The following is a 20,987-nucleotide window of genomic DNA, read 5'->3' as shown; positions in this document are numbered from 1 at the left end:
CTACACGGCCAAAGGCCCTCGAGGCCTCGACACACAGTTTTTTCTTTTCCGTCGGAGATCGAGCGGAATTCCTTCATCTTCTACTTCGCGATCTAACTTCTCCCGCCAGCTTCCTTTTTACCGGTCAAAAAAAAAAAACTCCCCGCCGACAAGCCTTCACGGCGTCTCATCCCCACCACGTCCTGCTCCAGCTTTTTGGCGTCTTTTGCAGCTAAATTCATGACCGCAGCCTGCCACCAACTCACCGTAACATCGCCGGCTCTCTCGCTCGATTTGGAAGCTCGCCGAGCGGTGGAAGACGTCCGCTGGGCCGCATTGTCATCAACATCTTTCTTAGCCCTCGTTTACTTCCCTCCAAACTCCCAACTTTGACACTATGCAAAAAGAAGATTCCTCATCACATCAAACTTGCGGTACATGCATGGAGTACTAAATGTAGATGAAATCAAAAACTAATTGCACAGTTTTGTTGTACTTTGCGAGACGAATCTTTTGAGCCTAATTAGTCAATATTTGGACAATAATTCACAAATACAAACGAAACGCTACAGTGTCGCATTTATGGCAAAATGCCAATTTTGCAACTCCCAACTTGGAAAGTAAACAAGGCCTTACCTTGCCTCCCTGCCATTGCCACGGGCCTAGGCTAGGGGGCTGTACCCGCCCCTCCCCCGGCCCTACCCGCAGCGGCGTATAAATTTCTGCCAACCCACACCCACCCAAATTTTTAATTAATCAACCCTCTCCAACCTGCCCCACCGATGCTGAGTTATGCATGGGTTGCTGCGCAGGACAAGGCATTCTACTAAGGGGTGTTTGGATCCTAGAGTTAAAGTTTAGTTCGTGTCACATCGGATATTCGGATGCTAATTAGAAGAGCTAAACATGAGCTAATTACAAAACTAATTGCAGAACCCCTAGGCTAAATTGCGAGACGGATCTATTAAGCCTAATTAATCCATCATTAGTGAATGTTTACTGTAGCACCATATTGTCAAATTATGGACTAATTAGACTTAATAGATTCGTCTCGCGATTTAGCCTAGGGGTTGTGAAATTGGTTTTGTAATTAGCCTATGTTTAATACTCCTAATCCTAATTAGTGTCCAAACATTCGATGTGACACGGGCTAAAGTTTAGCCTGGGGATCCAAACACCCCCTAAGGGTGTGTTTGTTTCCACCCTCCTAAAGTTTTAGCTCCTAAAAGATTTTAGCCAGTTTTTAGGCACCTCCTAAAAGTATGTTTGGTTCCACCTCCTAAGGGGGCGTTTGGTTCCCTTTACTTATTTTTAGCACGTGTCATATCGAATGTTTAGATACTAATTAGGAGTATTAAACGTAGACTATTTACAAAATCCATTACATAAGTGGAGGCTAAACGGCGAGACGAATCTATTAAGCCTAATTAATCCATCATTAGCAAATATTTACTGTAGCAACACATTGTCAAATCATGGACTAATTAGGCTTAATAGATTCGTCTCGCCGTTTAGCCTCCACTTATGTAATGGGTTTTGTAAATAGTGTACGTTTAATACTTCTAATTAGTATCTAAACATTCGATGTGACGGGTTCTAAAAATAAGTCAAGGGAACCAAACGCCCCCTAAAAGTGACTAAAGGCAATAATAAAGTGGTAAAATACCCAAGATGCCTTTCCCCCATGCCCCTGCATGCCCCTGCTGTTGGCGCTTGGCCCGCCCGCCGCCGGCCCCGGACCGCCCCTCCGCGCTGGCCATCCCGCCGCCAGCCCCGGACCGCCCCTCCCCTCCTCCTGCTGGCGCCATCCCCTCCCCTCGAATCCCGGGCAACCCGCTACCCCTGTTCCTCTCTCTCTCACTCACACATCTCTTCTTCCTCCTCCAGCTGAGGAAACACCGAGCTGAGCAGAGCCCGTCCGCCGGCCAAATCCCCAGCCTTCGCTCCACCATCTTCAAATCGCCACCTCCCACGGCTTCCTGACCCCCTCCTCTTCCCCCTCGACCATCCTTGTCCGCCGCCGTAGCTCCTGACGCCGGGGATGTCAGATCCCGCGGCCGCCATTGCCGCCGGCCCAAGCTCGGGCGCCGCCGCCGAACACCACCTCCCCGGCCTCCTCGTCCCCAACAAGCAGCCAAAACAGGGTCGTGGTGAAGCCTCGGTGCTCCTGCGCCCATCACCGGTCGCGCCTTGCCATTCCCCACCGCCGGCCAAGGCCACGGCCGGCCATGCGTTGCCGGCTCGTGCCTGTGTGCGTGGTGTGTTGAGGGTGCTGGGCGGCAGCGGCGGCGGGCGGCAGGAGATGGGCGGCGGCGGCGGGCAGGAGTCGGGCGGCAGGAGATGGGCGGCGGCAGCGGGCGGGAGTCGGGCGGGAGAGAGAGGGTAATAAATGAGGGGTAGTAGGGTCAGATCTGATTTTAGGAGGCTTTAGGAGGGGGTGGGGGGACTAAAATTTTTGAGGCTCCTAAAAGATTTTAGTCACTTTTTAGGAGGAGTGTTTGGCACTTTAGACAGTTTTTAGTCACTTTTTAGGAGCTAAGGTTTTAGGAGGGTGGAAACAAACAGGCCCTAAAACATCATCAGTTGCTAATTAAGCATTCTCACTCCTTTAGCACAGTTTGCAGGAGCGTTACACATCAGTGGCTCATTTGCCACAATTTGCAGATGGGATGTACATCTAACAAAAAAACTAGGCTGCCAATAAATTACAAACAGAATTTTCTCAGCAATGTTTAGATTTGGCACGCTCAATATTTTCTCAGCTCTCCATCAGCAACTTATGGAGCTTGAAGAAGGGGGACATGAGGAGGACAACATTGTCTGATTGTCATTGTTTTCTCCATAGAGTGAAAAACTGAGAATTCTCCCCTCCCTGATAGCATTAAAAATGAAACCATTATCACAAGTTCACACACGCCAAGCACAAAGAGGGCTCACAGATTCTTCGCTTTTCTCATGGCATGCTAATCAATCACACATTCGTATTTCTCTTTATTTTTTTAGATGCACAGATGCAGCAAACTCCAATTTCCATATGCACATAACATATTGTTCAAAAGAACTAAGAACTGACATAAATCTGAGAAAGAACATACTACAGCATACTGGAAAAGCTTGAGAAATAACATACAACATATTATATACTGACCTGGTAACATTGCTGACTGAAATATTCAGAGATGTTTGAAATATTAAAAAAAATCAGAAATGGAACTGATGGCTTATCAATCCAGTAACAGGTGAGAAATCAATCCAGTAACTGGTAAGAAATCATTTTCATTAACTCATGGCTTAACTCAGGTTAACAGGGATTGTTAATGGTACAAAGCAAAGCAATCAGACATGGCACTAAGATAGTGAACAATCAGATTGTGCTATTTATAAAACAAAGCTCAATAGCCGGATAGCATACTTGTTCAAGTAAAACAAACAATGAAAGGTGGTCTATAAATTAACACATCAGCTTACTAGTATCACGACTTTTTTTAGAACACAAATGTATTTGTTAAAAAGTATCATAACTTGCATCTCAAACTTTAGTAAATAATGATGAGAGAACAGAGACCGTAAATCCCATTAGCACAGTAGCATAGCTACATAACTGATTCCTACGAGCACAGGGATCAGCGTTCTACTAAAACATCAAGCAATCAATTGCTAACAGATGTACCGACAGCTAACCATGAGCTATGGTGATTCAGTCACAGATTATTAATGCTGAACAGAACATGAGCAGGGATAAGAAGTCTGACTGTGCAAAGGATCGCAAAGGATAAGGATAATCTACTCAGAATTCCATAACTTCCTCCTGGACTGCACACAGATAAAGATCATCATGTCATGAAGGCCTCCCCCATAGATTTAGGAAGAAGAGGAAAGAAGTGAGTCGTTAAGGAGAACAGGAAGGGGTGATGCGGAGGAGATGGAGAAGGGAGGTGGAAGAGGGATACCTCGATCCGTGACCATCGGAGGAGGACCTCGCGTGGTGGGAGGGGAGGCGGCGACGGTGTCGCCTTCTGCTTGCGGGAGTGCAGCGACGATAAAGTCGATCCGTTCTAACCCGCCCCCAACCCGCAAATGCAACAGATCCACCCGCCCCAACCCGCTGGCCTCTAAATCCGTTACTACCTACGCAAACGAATCCCCACTCAATAACCCGACCCGAAATTCCCATTTGCCCCTGCCCCACTAGCAGGCCTACACGGTCCGGCCTACTATGAGCCCTTCTCCTCCTAAGCCCACTGCCCTCCCAAAAGAAAACCAAACCCCCGAACATCCACAGTCTTCAACGACTATTCGACTGGCCCAAACAAATCAAGTGGTCAGAGAGGCTGCCTAATCGCTCGAGTGAGCATTTGCTTTTCCCAAACCTGTTTCCTCATATCATAGATAACCCCGTTCCTCTTTCTTTACTTCTCGCCGATGAATCACCCTCGCCATCCCACCCATGTCCTCCTGTTAAGTGCACGAACTGCATGCTAATTATGTGTCATCAGGACCCTTCCTTGCCTCCCCCGTCCCCTGTCATGGGGACGGCCTGATGGGTAGAGCTTTGGTCCGACGCTGCTACTCGCCGTCCACTACCACCGCCCGCATGCGTAGCTGCCACCTAGAGATATCCACGGCGGTAGGATTGAGTGCTGCTGTACTGACAGGATTGCGAGGAAGAAGAAGATATGGGCCTATTTTTCGGCTTTCACTGCAACATTATCAGGGGGAAAAAAATTCCGTGGGTGTGAATGCTGGGCTCACAATCTCCAGCTCCCGCGCCTGCTGTCCACATAGACAAGGTGTTCGAATGTGGGTGTGAAGCATGGGCTCGCAAAACTCCAGCTCAGGGATGAATTAGCGAGAGAGAAAAAAAACGAATCATACTACAGCAGACAGCACCGTCCCACCACGCCGCCGAAACCTCTAAGTGCCCAACCTCGGGCCCCTTTTCGTGGCACCACGGCACAAATCTTTTTTTCCGGCCGCGTGCTACCCACCATGAACGTTCATGATATTTGTCTCACACCTGCACCTACCAACCGGTGCCACCTGGCCCATGCCGCACCGAACATGCTTTGCAGCCGGCGTCCGTCCGTGTGCAAGCCTTATCCGGCAATCGAACCCCCCACCATTTCCACCGACCTCGCCGCACCAATGCAATCCTGAAACCTGAATGCCAGTAGCCGAGCTGCGGCTGGGATTGGGGGAACGAGCGGCAGCAGGGTGGCGCTCCCGGCACCGGGGATGGCGCCCAGGACGCGTTCCTGCGCCAGGTGCCTGGCCAGTCTCGTGCTCCCCGTCCTCTTCTTCTCCTCCCTCCTCTGCCTGTACACCAGGCCGCCGTTCATCGACATCGCCGTCCGCGAGGAGGCCGCCGCCGCCCGGAAGCGGCTGGTCGTGGGCCGCGCCGCTGACGCCGCGGAACCCAATGCCAGTGTCAGTGTCAGTGTCGCGACGGACGCGGGGGCTCACGCCTCTGACGACGTTGCCGCCGTTGCAGCGGAGGGTGGTGACGGCGGTGTCCTGGCCGACGCGCCACCGGCATCAAGCGATGTCAATGTCACGACGGATAAGGTGCAGGTGACCGGCGGCATCGCTGCCGTTGCGACCGAAGGCGGTGACGCCAAGGTCGTGACCAACGCACCCCCGGCGTCCGGCGATGCCACCGCTGGCGCCGAAGTGCGCACGGAGGAGGTGAGTGCGTCGGACGGCGCGGCGGCCGCCGGCGGCGGCACGAGCGGCGAGGCTGACACCGTCGTGTTCGACTTCCGGCCGTACGTATTCGTGTACAAGAGTGGGCGCGTCCACCGGTTCCACGGCACGGACACTGTCCCGCCCGGCTTCGACGCGCTCACGGGCGTCGCGTCCAGGGACGCGGACGTCGCCAGCGCCGGCGGCGTCCGCGCGCGGCTCTACTTGCCACCGAGGAGCCGGCGCGGCGAGAAGAAGAAGAAGAAGAAGCTGCCCGTGCTGCTCTACTTCCACGGCGGCGCGTTCGTGATCGAGTCGGCGTTCTCGCCGCTCTACCACGCCTTCCTGAACATCCTCGTCTCCAAGGCCGGCGTCGTGGCCGTGTCGGTTAACTACCGCCTCGCGCCGGAGCACCCGCTCCCGGCCGCGTACGACGACGCGTGGGCCGCGCTCCAGTGGACGGTGTCCAACTGCCTATCAGGCCCCGAAACCTGGCTCGCCGACCACGGGGACGCCACGCGCATCTTCCTTGCCGGCGACAGCGCCGGCGGCAACATCGCCCACAACCTGGCGGTGCGAGCCGGAGCGGAGCGCCCGCTGCCCGGCGGCGCGGCCATCGCGGGCGTCGCCCTCCTCAACCCGTACTTCTGGGGCAAGGATCCGGTGGGCTCGGAGCCCGCGGAGCGGTGGGCGCGCGACGGCCTCGAGCAGACGTGGGCGCTCGTGTGCGGAGGCAGGTTCGGCATCGACGACCCGCACGTGAACCCGCTGGCGGCGCCGCCGGCCGCGTGGCGCGCGATGGCCGGGGAGCGCGTGCTGGTGACCATCGCCGGAAGGGACAACTTCCGGGACCGGGCGGCGGCGTACGCGGAGGGTCTGAGGAGGAGCGGGTGGCGAGGGGAGGTGGAAACGTACGTGACGGAGGGGGAGGCGCACGCGCACTTCGTGGGGAACCCCAGGAGCAACAAGGCCCAGCGGGAGACGGACAAGGTGGCCCAGTTCATCGCCGGCGGTGGCCGTGGCTAGGCCGATGTCTGGCGTTTTTTTGGGGTCTTCAGCGATGTGGTCCTGCCTGCTGCATGTGAAAGTGCGGATGCACATGTAGGGCCGCAATTTTTTTTTTGTCCGTGTACAGCTTTCAACGCTATTTTTGAGTCCTACAACTTTACTTTTAGCCCATATTAGATCTAACTTTGTGCTAATGAAAAAGAAACAGGTGTTGTGAGTATCTTTATTAAAAAGTTACACTTGAAAAGTGGTTGCAACTCATGTGTAAAGTAAGTAAATTCATGCTTCCCCTTACCATGCATTCTTACCTTCATAAAAGAGTAGCAAATCTCAAAATAAATTTAAGGCGTCAAAATTCATAATGAGCCTCTTTATAACACTTTGGTGAGATTATGGGCTTGATTTTTTTATATCAGATAAATGGAGAATCAGGATTTTGTGGTTTCTATTTATACTAGCAGAAATGCCCGTGCGTTGCTACGGGTCTTTACCCTCTCTAAAATAATTTTCTTCTTATTCCCGATTCATATTTCATAATGCTATAACCACTTTTCTTCTTTTCCTTCCCGGAATTTTGCGCACGGTATAAATTTAAGAAGTAGATAAGCTATCACAAGTAGAAAAATTCATGAATTTTATATCAGGTACCCTTCTTGTAGCATGATACTACACAATCTTCTTGACTATTGTATCTTCAGGTGGGCCCATAATTACATTATCCAATACGCTTCTCTACGTTCATTGCCTTTTAGATAACTTATGCCACACGGTTCGTCAGTGCCTTCAGAGCATTAATTTAGTGTGCAGACAATGCTACTGATTTTGTTTTAGTGTCCTCTGTACAAAAGCACTTCAATTGCTACCAATGTGACGGGAACGGTAAGATCAGTAGCAACTTTTTTTCAAAGTTGGGAATGACACATTTCTTGACCGATTTAAATTATCCTACAATCAAAATATTTTCAGCATCGCCTGCAGAATTACTCCAAAAATATTCTCCAGTCTTCAGGCTTCACTTATTGCAGTCTTCAAAGAAAGATGAAGGAATATCTTGTGGAGATACCATTGTCTACAGACACCCAAATTGTAAACATGTTTAAGCAGACAAATTTTAACAGAGTACAACATGCCGAAAATAGCAACCAAATTGAGATAATGGATGTACCTTGGGGTGCTCGTACTTCTCTGTGATAGCTTTTAGGTCCGGCCACCGGATGCTGAACAGCAGTTCATGTATGATGATAATGGATTTTTGCAGATCAAAGGTTTTATATCCCATGTTATTGAAGTGTCAAGTTCTGGTAAATCACGCACACTAAAGTTAGAAAAAATAGGTGTAAAAACTAATGTCAGAAAAGTATGCAGCTTAGATACAGTTGACAATAAAGACCATGTTTTCTTACCCAAGGATGAGTCCTTGTGCGGATTGTGAACCTCGCTACAAACAGTCAGGCAGCAGCAAGAACCGATGTTAGGTAGCTTATGCAGTCATAGTCCAGCAAGCTCAATTATGCGAGATAGCAATGCAGTGACACCTAGCAGTTAAGTCCACACATTAAGTCACTATCCACAACACATTTGATGTCTGTCACAAACATGCTGACAGAAATTGACCAGAGTCAAATGCTGACAGTTACAAAATTTCTACCAGACACATACCTGACAAAAACCACTTGTTCCTGCAGGTGGATGAAATTGAGGAGGACGTGAAGGCCATCATTGAGCCGATTATGGATCACAGCAAGCATGTTCATGCGAAGGCATGCCACACGAGTAACAGCTCTCAAAACCAAATGGGGGAACCTAAAGTATTCATTAAGTCCATAATTCCAGACATTGGGTTCTTCTCCTTGTCCATGCTTGGCTTGAACTGTCAACAAGAACAGAAGTTTAGTCAGTAAACTAACTCAAGTGTCATGTGACCAGCCTAGCACTATTCAGACAGGTGCTATAACAAACTAATCTGTCTATGTTTTAGGATTTGCACATGTTGTTAGCATTTGCTAATGTCTAACTACGAAATTTCAGTTTCCTATAGACAAAATCAATAAAAAAAAGTAGTGTCCTACGTACCATTTTTCAGTCATTCAGGGAAATTCAATATCAGACAGATTAAATATGGAACTGGAATATCACAAAGAAGATTAAATTAGCACAACACAGTCAGTACCTTGTCTTCGTTGAAATACAGGTCTAACCAGTTGCCTTTAGAAGCTTTGCAAAGGGTAACAACAACCTTTGTAGGTGCAGGACCCATCTACCGGTAGTTTTCACTGTCCCTGATAACTTCTGCATAAAAACCATATCTACAGGGAAAGTAACAATTTAACATCACCAATGAGCATTAACCGTCTGCAAAAATAATTGATGATTCCATATTATGTACAGACATACAGTGGGATGAGCACTTTAATTACCATCAGGGACACTTTTCTTGTCCATCTTTACATAGTTCCCATCAATGGTCTTCTTTCTGGACAGCAAGCAAATCCATAGGAATTCGAGTTCTTTTTGGACAGCAATGAAATCCATAGGAATCTGAGTACAGCAATCAAGGCATAACTCAAAGATCTCAATATGTTGGGCTCCAAATAAACAGCAAATGCACCTAACGAAAGGTATTTGTAAGAAATCCTCAGCAATCATGTAAATAGGACCATGCTGACTTACTGATGGTACCTACCTTTTCTCTTGCCTCCACCTTGATCAACATAACAGGCAGTATCATTGAAAACAATTCCATTAGATGTACCATTTGTTCCTCGAATGTAGCTCCCAGTAGCTTGAATGTTGTGAAAGTATTTGCACATTTCGTGCTAGACAATCTGATCGAATTTTGTTCTGATGTATTTCTTTGTTTGATAAATCCACCTGAAAGTAAAGCACTGACGTTTTAGGTCACTTTTGAAAGAAGGGTTAAAGAGAGGTCATTGCCTCATCGGGAATTGGACTTGATATAATTCAAATTTCAATGCCAATTTTCCCAATAGAGAAGTAAACCCTAAGTCCATAATTTAAAGCAGATCATTTAGCAGTGAGGTATAAGGAGCATGTAAGTTATTTTGTTCTCTAGATATGCACTAAACTTTATACCTGGCCTAATCTGAGTCGTTATTTTATTCAAGGAATTTCTTTAAGACTGGAAGAAGAATGTCGATGCATGTGGAATGATGCATATATGTGTCTTAACATGAAAGGAGAGAGCAATGATCACCGAGAGGGATTATGAGCAGCTATCAACAGATACATGCACATTGCAGATGTAACATCAATTTAAAAAGTTTGTAATACCTCTGCTTGCTTTTTTCTTGTTGCGACATGCAAAGCCGTGTTCCCATTTTTATCTGGCAGCATTACAATTGCTGGATCAGCATCCACTAAGGCTCTAAGAACATCACAGCTTGTTCCCTTTACGGCCATATGAAGAGCAGTTTGACCTTTCTTGTCATTTCTTCTTGCTAGCTGAGGATCTTTCTCAAGTAATGCTTTGACAATTCCAACATGTCCCTGTCGAGCAGCGAAATGTAAGGCATTTTTTCCATTGTCTCTGGCCATTTCCACCAATCCAAAGTCCTCTTGTTCCAACAACAGTTCAACAACTTCGATATGGCCCCTCATAGCTGCTGATATAAGCGGGGTAGTATTTCCAGGACCAAATGTCTTGGCAAGCATCAAAGGAAACAACAATATAAGTGGTAGAAATTTCCAGAACAAAGTTAATTGAAAAGGATATTGATGAATGGGACATTACTTTCAGATAGGTTAGAGGAGCATTTTCGTGCAAAGATTTCTCTATGGTCCAAAGCGTAATTGGATAGTAAGATTTTTTCCAAGTTCCCCCCCTGCAAATCAGAGACAAAGACCATGTCATTAGCAGCCTTAAGGGAAAATGACAAGCAGAATTAAGTAAGCAAAGCAGTAAAGAGATGCCTCCATTTTCTCAGTTACATCAGAGTGATGATCAATTTATTTATGCAAAGAGAATCATCCCATGGCCCTCTACAATGAGCTCAACTGGAAGGCAAGCGCAATTTATGCAAACTTTGCAAGAATGTCAGATCACCAGATGAATTAACATAATGGCATCTCACAATTAGTTGAAATGCAAAGCAAATCATGAACTACTACTCAGATTTCTTTTCCTTCATTTAAAGGGAAATGGAACTCTAAATTAATCTTCCAGACTCTCTGATCGAACAGGGAATGTGCAGCAAAAATATAGAGCAGAGTATGATGGGATAAAAATATACCATTATGTCCGTGGTCACAGTATCTGATGCCCCTCCAAATAATCACCACAGAGGGATGTGAATGCTGTTAGCAACCGCGTCAATCAGTGCCATCTCCACTCCTAGCCTTAATTGGAAAACAATTACAATCAAATACACATGGAATGGGAAATCTTTGTATTTGATGTGTAAACAGCAACCGAACACTTGAGTACACATATGAATATCAGAAACAAACATTAATCCATGCCTATTTTTCCATTTATTCATCAACGGCCTTTTTTTATAAATGGAACCTTTCTACATGAGCTAAACAAAATAATCGATTTGTCACATGGAAAGGACCTTTATGCTTATGTAGGTTTTTTTTTGGATACAAAACTGGTTGGTTTAGTGGCTTGTATTCTGAATGAACTGCTCTAAGCTTATAACTAACCAAACATTTTTTTTCAGGTTAAATGGGTTTTCAAGGACGATTTCACCAGGCCAGTTACCATCCAGAGCAAATATTAGCGGATATAACCAAGCTTGGTTTTCAGTTACGCTTCCTCTGAAGGCCATCTCACATTCATCCCTCTCACATATTTCATGCCACTCACCTCGTAAGGATGGCAACAAATTAGATCCTCCGAAAGAAACAAAATCTTTCAGTAATTCAGCGCCTGAAAGGCAATTCCCATCTACATCGAAGCCTATACTTCAAAATGCAGTCACCCCATCAACATTGGGATCACCACGTTCAACAATTTAAGATTTCCACAACATCCTAGACTTTTCAACGCGAATCGCACGTTCTTCATCTCAAGATCAAGCACCTGTCAACCTAACTGCAACAGAATGCAAATTTTACTACCCTGCGAGCCGGGCGAGGGAAGGTGCGGATTCCTCACCGATGCAAAGGCGTGTCCATGGAGGACACCGGTGACCTCGTCGAGCAGCGCGCCGAGCGACGCCGCGGGCCTCGAGCGCGGCCGGCTGGTCCTCGTCGACGACGGATGGCAGCACGGGCGCCTCCCGCACCCGACGGCGCCGCTGCGGAGCTCGACGCGCACGGCGACGTTGGAGACGGCGTCGAGGCGCGAGGACGCGATGGTGAAGGGCGCGGCGAGCGGAGCCCCCTCGGTCGCCGCGACGTCCACGGAGAATGTCTGAGGGTGGGGAGGAAGGGGATCGACGGGAGGTTGGAGGCGTGGAGGGATCGATCGGAGGGCACATATGGCCGCGAGGGGGCGAGCAGGTGGCGGCGGTGCAGGGCAGGTGGCGGCGGCGCAGAGCGAGCGAGGAGAGAAGGAGTTCGGAGCGGGGCGCGGCTCGGAGGGAGGGGGCCGCCGGTCGCCCGCTCCGCCGGCCACCGTGAGGCCGCTCCGCCGCCCGGCTCCCCTGCTCCACCACCACCTCGGAGCACCTCCCCGCCGCCCGGGTCCCCCGCTCCGCCCCTCCCTGCTTTCTGCTGCCCCTCCCTGCTCTCCACCGTCATCGCCCCTCCCTGCTCTCCACCGTCGCCGCCCGCTCCTGCCGGATTCAGATCCGGCACCCCGACGACGCCTTCTCAGACGCCGATGAGCTCCGGCTGAGGCCGCGCGCAGGGGCAGCGTGGGGGAGCGTCGGGGCGCCCCGCTCCAGCCGCCGCCCGCCAGTCCACTGCCGGGCGGCGCCGGGTCCGGAGCCGGACGGCCGGACGGAGTGCGCCCAATCCCCCTCCCCTCTCTGTTTTATAAGCTTTTTCCCGTTTAACCCCCTCCCTTCCCTTCTTTTTCCACCCGAGCCATTCCTCTCTTTACAATATGGACTGAGGGTTGATTCCTTGAAAGTTGAGGGGCTTTTTTGCAAAATGACCACGACGTACGAAAAATCAAGCAGAGGCGTTACTTGCTTTAATAATAGGTAAAGATAAAGATATACCAGTGTAAAAATGAGAAGTGCTTCACCGATAAAACCATCTCTGGTTCTGATTGTTTGGTTGGACCTTAGGTTTATTGCCTTTCAAATGCCATTGGACCAGATTGGGCCCGCTCGGAAGCCCATCAAAACAAGACGAGCCCACAAGGCCACAATGGGCTCCTCCATACACGCAATTCCATCTTGTTTTGAGTAGCAGGCCCTGCGATATTTGTGGGCTCCGTACAAGCAATTTCGACCTTAACCTGTGATTAGGTCAGCGGATCCGATCCCCATGCTCCTCATAGAGATTTGCCACTCGCGGCTCTGCACCAAACCTTGCAAACGAAACAAAAAAGAAGAAATGCAAATGATGGTGGAAACTGATTGTGGAAACAGGACCTAAATGGAAAGGCAAAAACTTGCTCGATCTATCCCATTTTCCATGATTGCCACAATGGACCAAACTCAAATGATTGCAGGCTCCACTTTTCAGAACAGCAAGGATTTCATTGCGAGGCTACAGTGTATTTCGTCTAATAAAATCAGCAAACACGGGCAATCATGTGGGCATGTCGTCGCTCGCTCTCCACCATTGCACAGAGCACCTCCGCTTAGCAGGCCTCATAATCCACGAAGCAAGCCGAAGAGCCCGACGCGATGGACCACCTGGACGACGAGGTGCAACACGACTTCTCCCCCTTCATCCGGCAGTACAAGAGCGGCCGCGTCGTCCGCCTCGGCGCCGCCGATGACACCGTCCCCGCCGGCGCCGACACTGCCCGCACCGGCGTGTCGTCCAAGGACGTCGTCATCGACCCGAGCACCGGCCTCTGGGCTCGCCTCTACCTCCCGGCGGAGCTCCCCGCCGCCGGGCGCCGAGCCAAGCTCCCCGTCGTCGTCTACTACCACGGCGGCGCCTTCGTCATCGGGTCGACGGCGAACCGGCCCACGCACGAGTACCTCAACAGCCTGGCAGCCGACGCCGACGTCCTCGTTGTCTCGCCGGAGTACCGCCTCGCCCCGGAGCACCCGCTGCCTACGGCGCACGACGACTCGTGGGAGGGTCTCAAGTGGGTGGCGTCCCACGCGACGGGTGACGGCCCCGCCGAGCCCTGGCTCGTCGAGCACGGCGACCTGTCGCGCGTGTTCCTCGGCGGGGTCAGCGCCGGCGCCAACATCGCGCACCACATGGCCGCGCGCGCCGGCGAGCACGGCCTCGACGTGCCCATCAGAGGGATGCTGGTCATCCACCCCTACTTCATCAGCGAAGCGGCCTTGCGCACGGCGTCTCCGACCGGGGTGATGAAGGAGAAGTCCGAGGCGTTCTGGCGGTTCGTGTGCCCCGGCACGCCGGGGCTCCACGACCCGCTGTGCAACCCATTCTCGGAGGCCGCCGGCGGGAGCGCGGCGCGCGTCGGGGCGGAGCGCGTGCTCGTCTGCGTCGCCGAGAAGGACGGGCTCCGGGACAGGGGCGTCTGGTACTACGAGAGCCTCAGGGCCAGCGGCTACCGCGGCGAGGTGGACCTGCACGAGTCCGTGGGTGAGGGGCACGTCTTCCATCACAGCAAACCGGATTGCGAGCAAGCGCGGTTGTTGCATGCGCGCGTGCTGAGTTTCCTCCGTCACGAGTGAGCGTCCATTCCGAGCTCCAAGGCTCCAAGCTTTTGGTGTGATGAATGATCCAAATCAGTTGTATTTCTTGCACGTTTTCTTATTCACCTTTGAGCTTCAAACCGTGCTCGAATCGTTCACCATTCTGTTAGAGTTTGATCTCCACCGACTTAGTCCAACGACTGAGTCGGACCCTATCTCACGCCCTGATCGGGGGCGCACAACCAACTCAGGGTTGTAGGCTCCCGTCGCACAGCGCTATAAAGAGAGAGGTGGGGGTCGGGGGCACGCACGCCGAAGTTCGTCGCCGTGCCCCACTTGCCCATCTAACAGAAACCTGATCTACTAAGCGTTGTAGCGGCGGGAAGCACCACCGCCACAGTCTCCGCCCTCACCGTCGACGCCGCCGTCACCGCCCATGGCCGGCTCTTCCTTCAAGCCCGATGGTCGGTGCCTCTACTCTCTCTATCTCTCTCCCTCCCTCTCGATTATTCTTCATTAGCCATAGGACATATTGATCTTAACCTAAGTTAAGTTAATTGCCCACACTGGTTAAGTTATTTGAGTCAGTGCAAAGCTAATTAAGTTCTATCATATTCCATGCCTCGTCACCGATACCACCTAGCAATCCGCTCTTGTCCCTAATCAAAGGAACTAGAACAAAGGATAAAGAGTAAAGCGACTAAGCTTTAAGCTCTTTTTTGAGTTGTGACATTTCTCTTAGCGGGAGCTGATTCAGCAAAAGAGCCCAGGTGCCACACTTTTTTTTTTTGAGTCTTTAGGGATCAGATCACTACCCAGTCCTTTTAGCCATACCGAAAAGACGGTCAGGACTGTTTACAACAGCAGGATGTGAAATCCATCTGAACACATTTTGAGCACTCCCCACCTCTCACATCGGATGTTTGGTTACTAATTAGAAGTATTAAACATAGTCTAATTGCAAAACTAATTGCACAGATAGAGTCTAATTCACGAGACAAATCTATTAAGCCTAATTAGTCCATGATTTGACAATGTGGTGCTACAGTAACCATTTGCTAATGATGAATTAATTAGCCTTAATAGATTCGTCTCGCGAATTAGACTCCATCTGTGCAATTAGTTTTGTAATTAGCTCATGTTTAGTCCTCCTAATTAGCATCCGAACATCTGATATGACCCTACTAAAGTTTAGCACCTCGTATTAAACACCCCCTTAAACTCTCCACCATACAAAGACGCACGGACAAAGAACTGTTAACAGCAGCAGGATGGGAAATGCATCTCTCAACACATTTTAAGCATTAAACCTTCACTATAAAGTTTAAACTCTCCACCGTATAAAGGCACACCGACAAAATCAGCTAAGATTAAACCAACAGGTAACCAGCCTCATTGGCCATCGACAACTTCTTCAGGTCAATCCACTTTCCACGCTTGTCAGCCTCTTCTAAGGAGGACGCCGTACTGATGAGGTTTTCTCCATTTCTTCAGGGATGGAGTATGGACTCCCATCTCCCAATCAGCTTCGTGTGTGGCCCCAGGTCCATGTGCCATTATGTAGACAGACTAACAGGAATAATGTACATCAAGTTGCCACTAATATATAATTCATGTTCTCGTTTTTTCCTTTAAGCCCAAGTAGAGAAAGGTTCTTGCAAGCCTATCGTCCAATAATAGCAGGTTCCCCCTTTTTTTTTTGTCAATTCAAGATTCATTGAGAAGGGAATTGCAAATAATTACAGGTAATAAGCGGCCAAGGCGTTACCATGCCTTGTACAGTTACTTGTTAGGACTCATACAGAAACTGTGGCCGGCCCGACAACAGGTCCGACAATACCGTGATGGATGATCGTCCCAAACTGTTCGCTGTGATGGGCTTATTGTCATAGACTCGTCGGCAGCGTTTCTTCCACAGACCACAGGTGTATGCGATGATCTGAATTCTGTGCACCAATATGCAGTGGGTGAGGTTTGGCCCATCCACCATGATTTCAGATTAGTGGCTGTGGCCGGCGCATGTCTGTGAAGGTCTTGGTGTCTCTTTGCCTGTGCCATGTGAATGTGGTTCCAGACCTGCTGTGCGTAGGAGGCCAAGAACAGTTGACTCCAAAATGGCTCATGGATTCGTTCCTCGTTCTGCATAATTGACCAATCGGGTTGGCCTGTTCATCTCGCTTAATGATCCTGTCAACAGTCAGGAGCTTGCGCTGTAGGAGAAGCCAAAGGAAAAAATTGCATTTGTACTCCACCTACAGTTTCGGGTGAACTGCGTCTCATAGGCTGAACATGATGAGTAGTGGTCATCAGCGGTGAAGCGCCACCGGATCAGATGAGGCTGATGCCTGAGATCCACATACCGCCGGATTTGGCCATGGTAGAGATTTGTTTTAGTTCTCCCATCCATTTTTATCTACTTCTTAAACCCTGTCGCCACCATTTGATTCTTGCACCATGCTAAGAAAAAAAATAAAGCGATGCAAAGTCCTTAGGTGCTTCTCTATGGGGCTAAAAGAAGCTTGTTTGCCGTCCATTGCTGACTGTAGTGTACCAGGTCCGCAACAATTCAGGGACTCGCTAATTAGCGGGCATCCATTGTAAAAAAAAAGTTATTAAAATATATTTTTGTGAAAAAATATTCGAAAATAGATAATAACATTGTTATATAATTTAGAAAATTTATATAATAGAATTTCTAGGAGAAGTTTATTAATACATTTTCATAAGAAAAGTTACTAATTAACATTTCTAGGAAATATAGGAGAAAAACAAAGAGAAAGAAAAACTATTTTTTCAAAAAAAAAGTTATGCAATATTTTCCCAGTAAATGAAGCAATAAAAATGGAAAAAGATCCTACAATGATCCCTAACCCTTGCATCGCGAACTGAGCGTAGCTCAGCTGATAAGGGTCCTCATGGAGGAACCTGCCCACCAGGATTCGAGTACTCCACTTAGCACCGGTGCTCGTACTTTCTTGGATTCATTCTAGGATTTAGGCGACATGCCTGTCGACAGCGAGATGTCAGTGGTGACTTCGTCAATGTATCTCAATCTCTCGGAGACACTCGTAGGAGTAGGTTTACGTGCGTGTATGGCATGTATCCGTAAGGTTGAGTTTGCATACGTCTGTGAGCGTCTGCGTACTGTGTTTCGAAAAAAAAATGTTGCACGCATCCACTCCACGCTGACGTGGCCCAACCTTTTTGGATGGATGAACTGTTTAAATTTAGAAGTAGCTTAACCAAATTCGGTTTTCCCAGGACCAAAACAACCACCACTCCATGTCTAAAGAGAGATTATGAAGACGCCTTTGCCCTTTTTTAGATAAAAAAACAATGCTTTTGTATTTAATGATGAACAATACTTTAGTGTACTGCATGAAAGGGGGCAGGTGAACGGTTGCTGGAAGCCGAAAGGGAGCAAAATGCACGAGACATCAGATCGCACCAAGGGTCCAGTACACAGCGGGGTGTGGGCATTGGTTCATTCTCCACCATGACACAGAGCAGCTAAGCTTAGCAAGTTATTGAGTTAGCAGTTGAGCAAAGCATACGCCCAGTGGACCCCGACAGCGAGGTGCAACACGACTTCCACCCCTTCGTCCGGCAGTACAAGAGCGGCCGCGTCGTTCGCTTCGTCGCCGCCAACCCCGTCCCCGCCGGCACCGACACCGCCCGCACCGGCGTGTCCTCCAGGAACATCGTCATCAACCCGAGCTCCAGCCTCTGGGCTCGCCTCTACCTCCCGCCGCTCCCCGCCGGGAGCCGCGACAGGCTCCCCGTCATCGTCTACTACGATGGCGGCGCCTTCGTCACCGGGTCCACGGCGGACCAGCCCACGCACGAGTACCTCAACAGCCTCGCGGCAGGCGCGAACGCCCTCATCGTCTCCACCGAGTACCGCCGCGCGCCGGAGCACCCGCTTCCGGCGGCGTACGAGGACTCGTGGGAGGGCCTCGAGTGGGTGGCGTCCCACGCCACGGGCGACAGCGGCGGCGCCGAGGCCGAGCCCTGGCTCGCCGAGCACGGAGACATGTCGCGCGTGTTCCTCGCGGGGTCCAGCGCCGGCGGCAACATCGCGCACCACATGGCCGCGCGTGCCGGCGAGTACGGCCTCGGCGTGCCCATCAGAGGGCTGCTGGTGATCCACCACTACTTCATCGGCGAGGCGCCCGTCGGCCCGGAAGCGGCGGACCCGGCGCTCAAGGCTTGGGCCGACGCGTTCTGGCTGTTCGTGTGCCCCGGCGCGGCGGGGCCGGACGACCCGCTGGGCAACCCGTTCTCGGAGGCCGCGGGCGGGGGCGCGGCGCGCGTCGCCGCCGAGCGCGTGCTCGTCTGCGTCGCGGAGGAGGACGTGCTCCGCGCCAGGGGCCTCTGGTACTACGAGAGCCTCGGGGCGAGCGCCTACCCCGGCGAGGTGGAGCTGCACGAGTCCGCGGGCGAGGGGCACGTCTTCCATACAGCAACCCGGGGGGCGAGCAGGCGCGGGCGCTACAGCCGCGCGTGCTACTTTTCCTCCGTGCTGAACGTGTTTGAGATAGTAAGGGCGTGCTTGGTTTCTTTGATGGTTACTGTGTCTCCTTGCTAAAGCGGCTAAGCCAGGTTAGAAAGTAAGACTGGGCATTTGGATTTGCAGCATTGCTCCCTCGGGGAATGTGTTGGCAAGGTTCAGCTTGCTAGTGGCGGAGAGCCGAAATGGCTCGCCTGGGGTGGCAAGCGCCTCGTTGCGTGCGCCAGCAAGGCAAGGAGAGGAGAGGCGAGCCTGGTCCAGCTACCAAGCAGCCCCTAAGGTGGTGCTGAACATGCATCTCCTCCAAATTATCCATCCTTCTCCCTGAAGCTAAGGGTGCGTTTGGATGGGAGACAATATAGGACGGGATGGTCCTGTCCCAGTTTTCTGGGATGAGATGATCCTATTTCATGTTTGGTTGAATGGGATAGGTTCGTCCCAATTTTTTGTTTGGTTGGAGAGATTGCAACATAGGGGATGAGCACCGTTTTCTCCTTCCGTTAGGCACCGTTTGTGGGCCCCACTCGTCATACTAACAACGTCTTCTTCCTCCTCCCTGCGCCACGCTAGCCTCCCTGCTCCACCCCCGGCGCCGCCCCTGCTCGCCTCTGCTGCCCCTAGGTCATGCCTGCGCTGCCCCCTGATCCACCCCGCCGCCCCCCTGATCCACCCCGCCGCCGCCCCTGGCACGCCCGCACCACCCCTGCTCCACCCCGTCACCTCCTGATCCTCCCAGGCGCGCCTGCCTCCGGCCGCATCCGCCCCAGCTGCGCCCGCCTCCGCCGACGTCCGCCCCGGCCGCGTCCGTCCCGGCCGCGCCCGCCTCCTCCCGCGCCCGCCCCGGCCGCACCCGCCTTCGCCCGCCGGAACTCCGGCCGCGGCCCCATCCGCGGGAGCTCTGGCCGCGGCCGCATCTTGTCGCGCTCGCCCCGGCCGCGGGAGCTCTGACCGCGCCCGCGAAGAAACGGCGAAGAAACGGCGTTGACGGAGACGAAGTGGGACGCCCCCGTCCGCTCGTTTTGGAGGGACGGGGGTATCCCACATATACAGAGAATATTCTCTTTTAGGGATGTTCCTGTCCCACCTGTCCTCCAACCAAACGCGGGACAAAGTGGGATCGTCCCGTTCCGTCCCACTTCATCCTTGGAACCAAACGCACCCTAAAATACTACTCCCTCCGTCCCAAATTATAAATCATTCCAAGAATCTTGGAGAGTCAAATCATCTTAAGTTTGACCAAAAGTATAGAGAAAATTATAGAGATTTATGACATCAAATAGGTATACTATGAAAATATAATTGATGAAGAATCTAATGATACTTAGATGACATCATAAATGTTATTATATTATCATATAAATTTGGTCAAACTTGAGGTACTTTGACTCTCCAAGATTCTTGGAATGACTTATAATTTGGGATGGATGAGTATCTTTTTGTGATGAGAGCTCCAGCAAATTACCAATCCGATCTCGATTACCAAAAAAATTTAGTGATCACCAAAATACACCTCCGTCTCACCCAAATGAAGGGGATTCATCACTCCACCCTGTCCATGGGTACGAGATGTTTTGGTAATATGCTACAGCACTAGTTAACAAAAGCACATAAAAAATGTTATTGGTGAGGGAGAGAGAAAACATATTGGTGACAAAGGATGAGTAATCTGTTGGAGATACTCTCCGAGCTTTGGAGTGATCCGAGAAACATTGTGCTTGATATGTGGAAATGTTGTTGTGCACTTGTCTTGGACTTCAAGTCTTTTTTTCCGAACACACAATACAGACGCAGACGTTCACATACACACTTGGTCAATGAGCAACGAATTGTGAGAATCAGGAAGAATGTTTGTGTGTGCTGTTGTTTTTCCTTCAACGGCTGCTGGCTTTGCGGTCGCCGGTCTGATGTTGCTCTCGTTAGAGTATGGCACCGCAGTATTTTACGACCTTGTTGTGCCCGTGGAGGCGTGGAGCAATGAAGGTAGTAGTTGGTGATCGAGAATGGTTGCCTGTCGTACCGGCCTTCATCAGCAAATAGTATGTTACAAGCATAATGTGGTGATTGGATACCTATTTTGATGCTAATGCTTGTGAACTACCAAACAA

At 50.6% G+C, this 20,987-nt stretch overlaps 3 protein-coding genes and 1 pseudogene across 3 annotated transcripts; 3 read left to right on the top strand and 1 right to left on the bottom strand.

Moving 5' to 3' along the window:
* Positions 1-4,856: 4,856 nt before the first annotated feature.
* LOC117852812 (probable carboxylesterase 7) lies at positions 4,857-6,963 on the top strand. The gene has a single exon (XM_034735089.2). It carries the CDS (start codon positions 5,215-5,217, stop codon positions 6,685-6,687), a length of 1,473 nt encoding a protein of 490 aa, XP_034590980.1. The 5' UTR covers positions 4,857-5,214; the 3' UTR covers positions 6,688-6,963.
* Positions 6,964-7,681: 718 nt separating this feature from the next.
* Positions 7,682-12,892, bottom strand: LOC140222546 (uncharacterized; annotated as a pseudogene).
* A 358-nt stretch (positions 12,893-13,250) lies between these two features.
* On the top strand, positions 13,251-14,541 carry LOC117852038 (2-hydroxyisoflavanone dehydratase). Its single transcript, XM_034733957.2, has one exon. It carries the CDS (start codon positions 13,437-13,439, stop codon positions 14,409-14,411), a length of 975 nt encoding a protein of 324 aa, XP_034589848.1. The 5' UTR covers positions 13,251-13,436; the 3' UTR covers positions 14,412-14,541.
* Positions 14,542-17,374: 2,833 nt separating this feature from the next.
* Positions 17,375-19,380, top strand: LOC117853366 (2-hydroxyisoflavanone dehydratase). The gene is given in 3 exon segments (XM_072293396.1): positions 17,375-17,401; positions 17,893-18,829; positions 18,832-19,380. Coding segments are annotated over 3 exon segments (1,041 nt in total). The 3' UTR covers positions 18,909-19,380.
* Positions 19,381-20,987: the final 1,607 nt, after the last annotated feature.

The sequence above is a fragment of the Setaria viridis genome, chromosome 4 (assembly GCF_005286985.2).
Source record: "Setaria viridis chromosome 4, Setaria_viridis_v4.0, whole genome shotgun sequence".
Lineage (NCBI taxonomy): Eukaryota > Viridiplantae > Streptophyta > Magnoliopsida > Poales > Poaceae > Setaria > Setaria viridis.
This window is presented reverse-complemented; position numbering and strand designations above follow the sequence as displayed.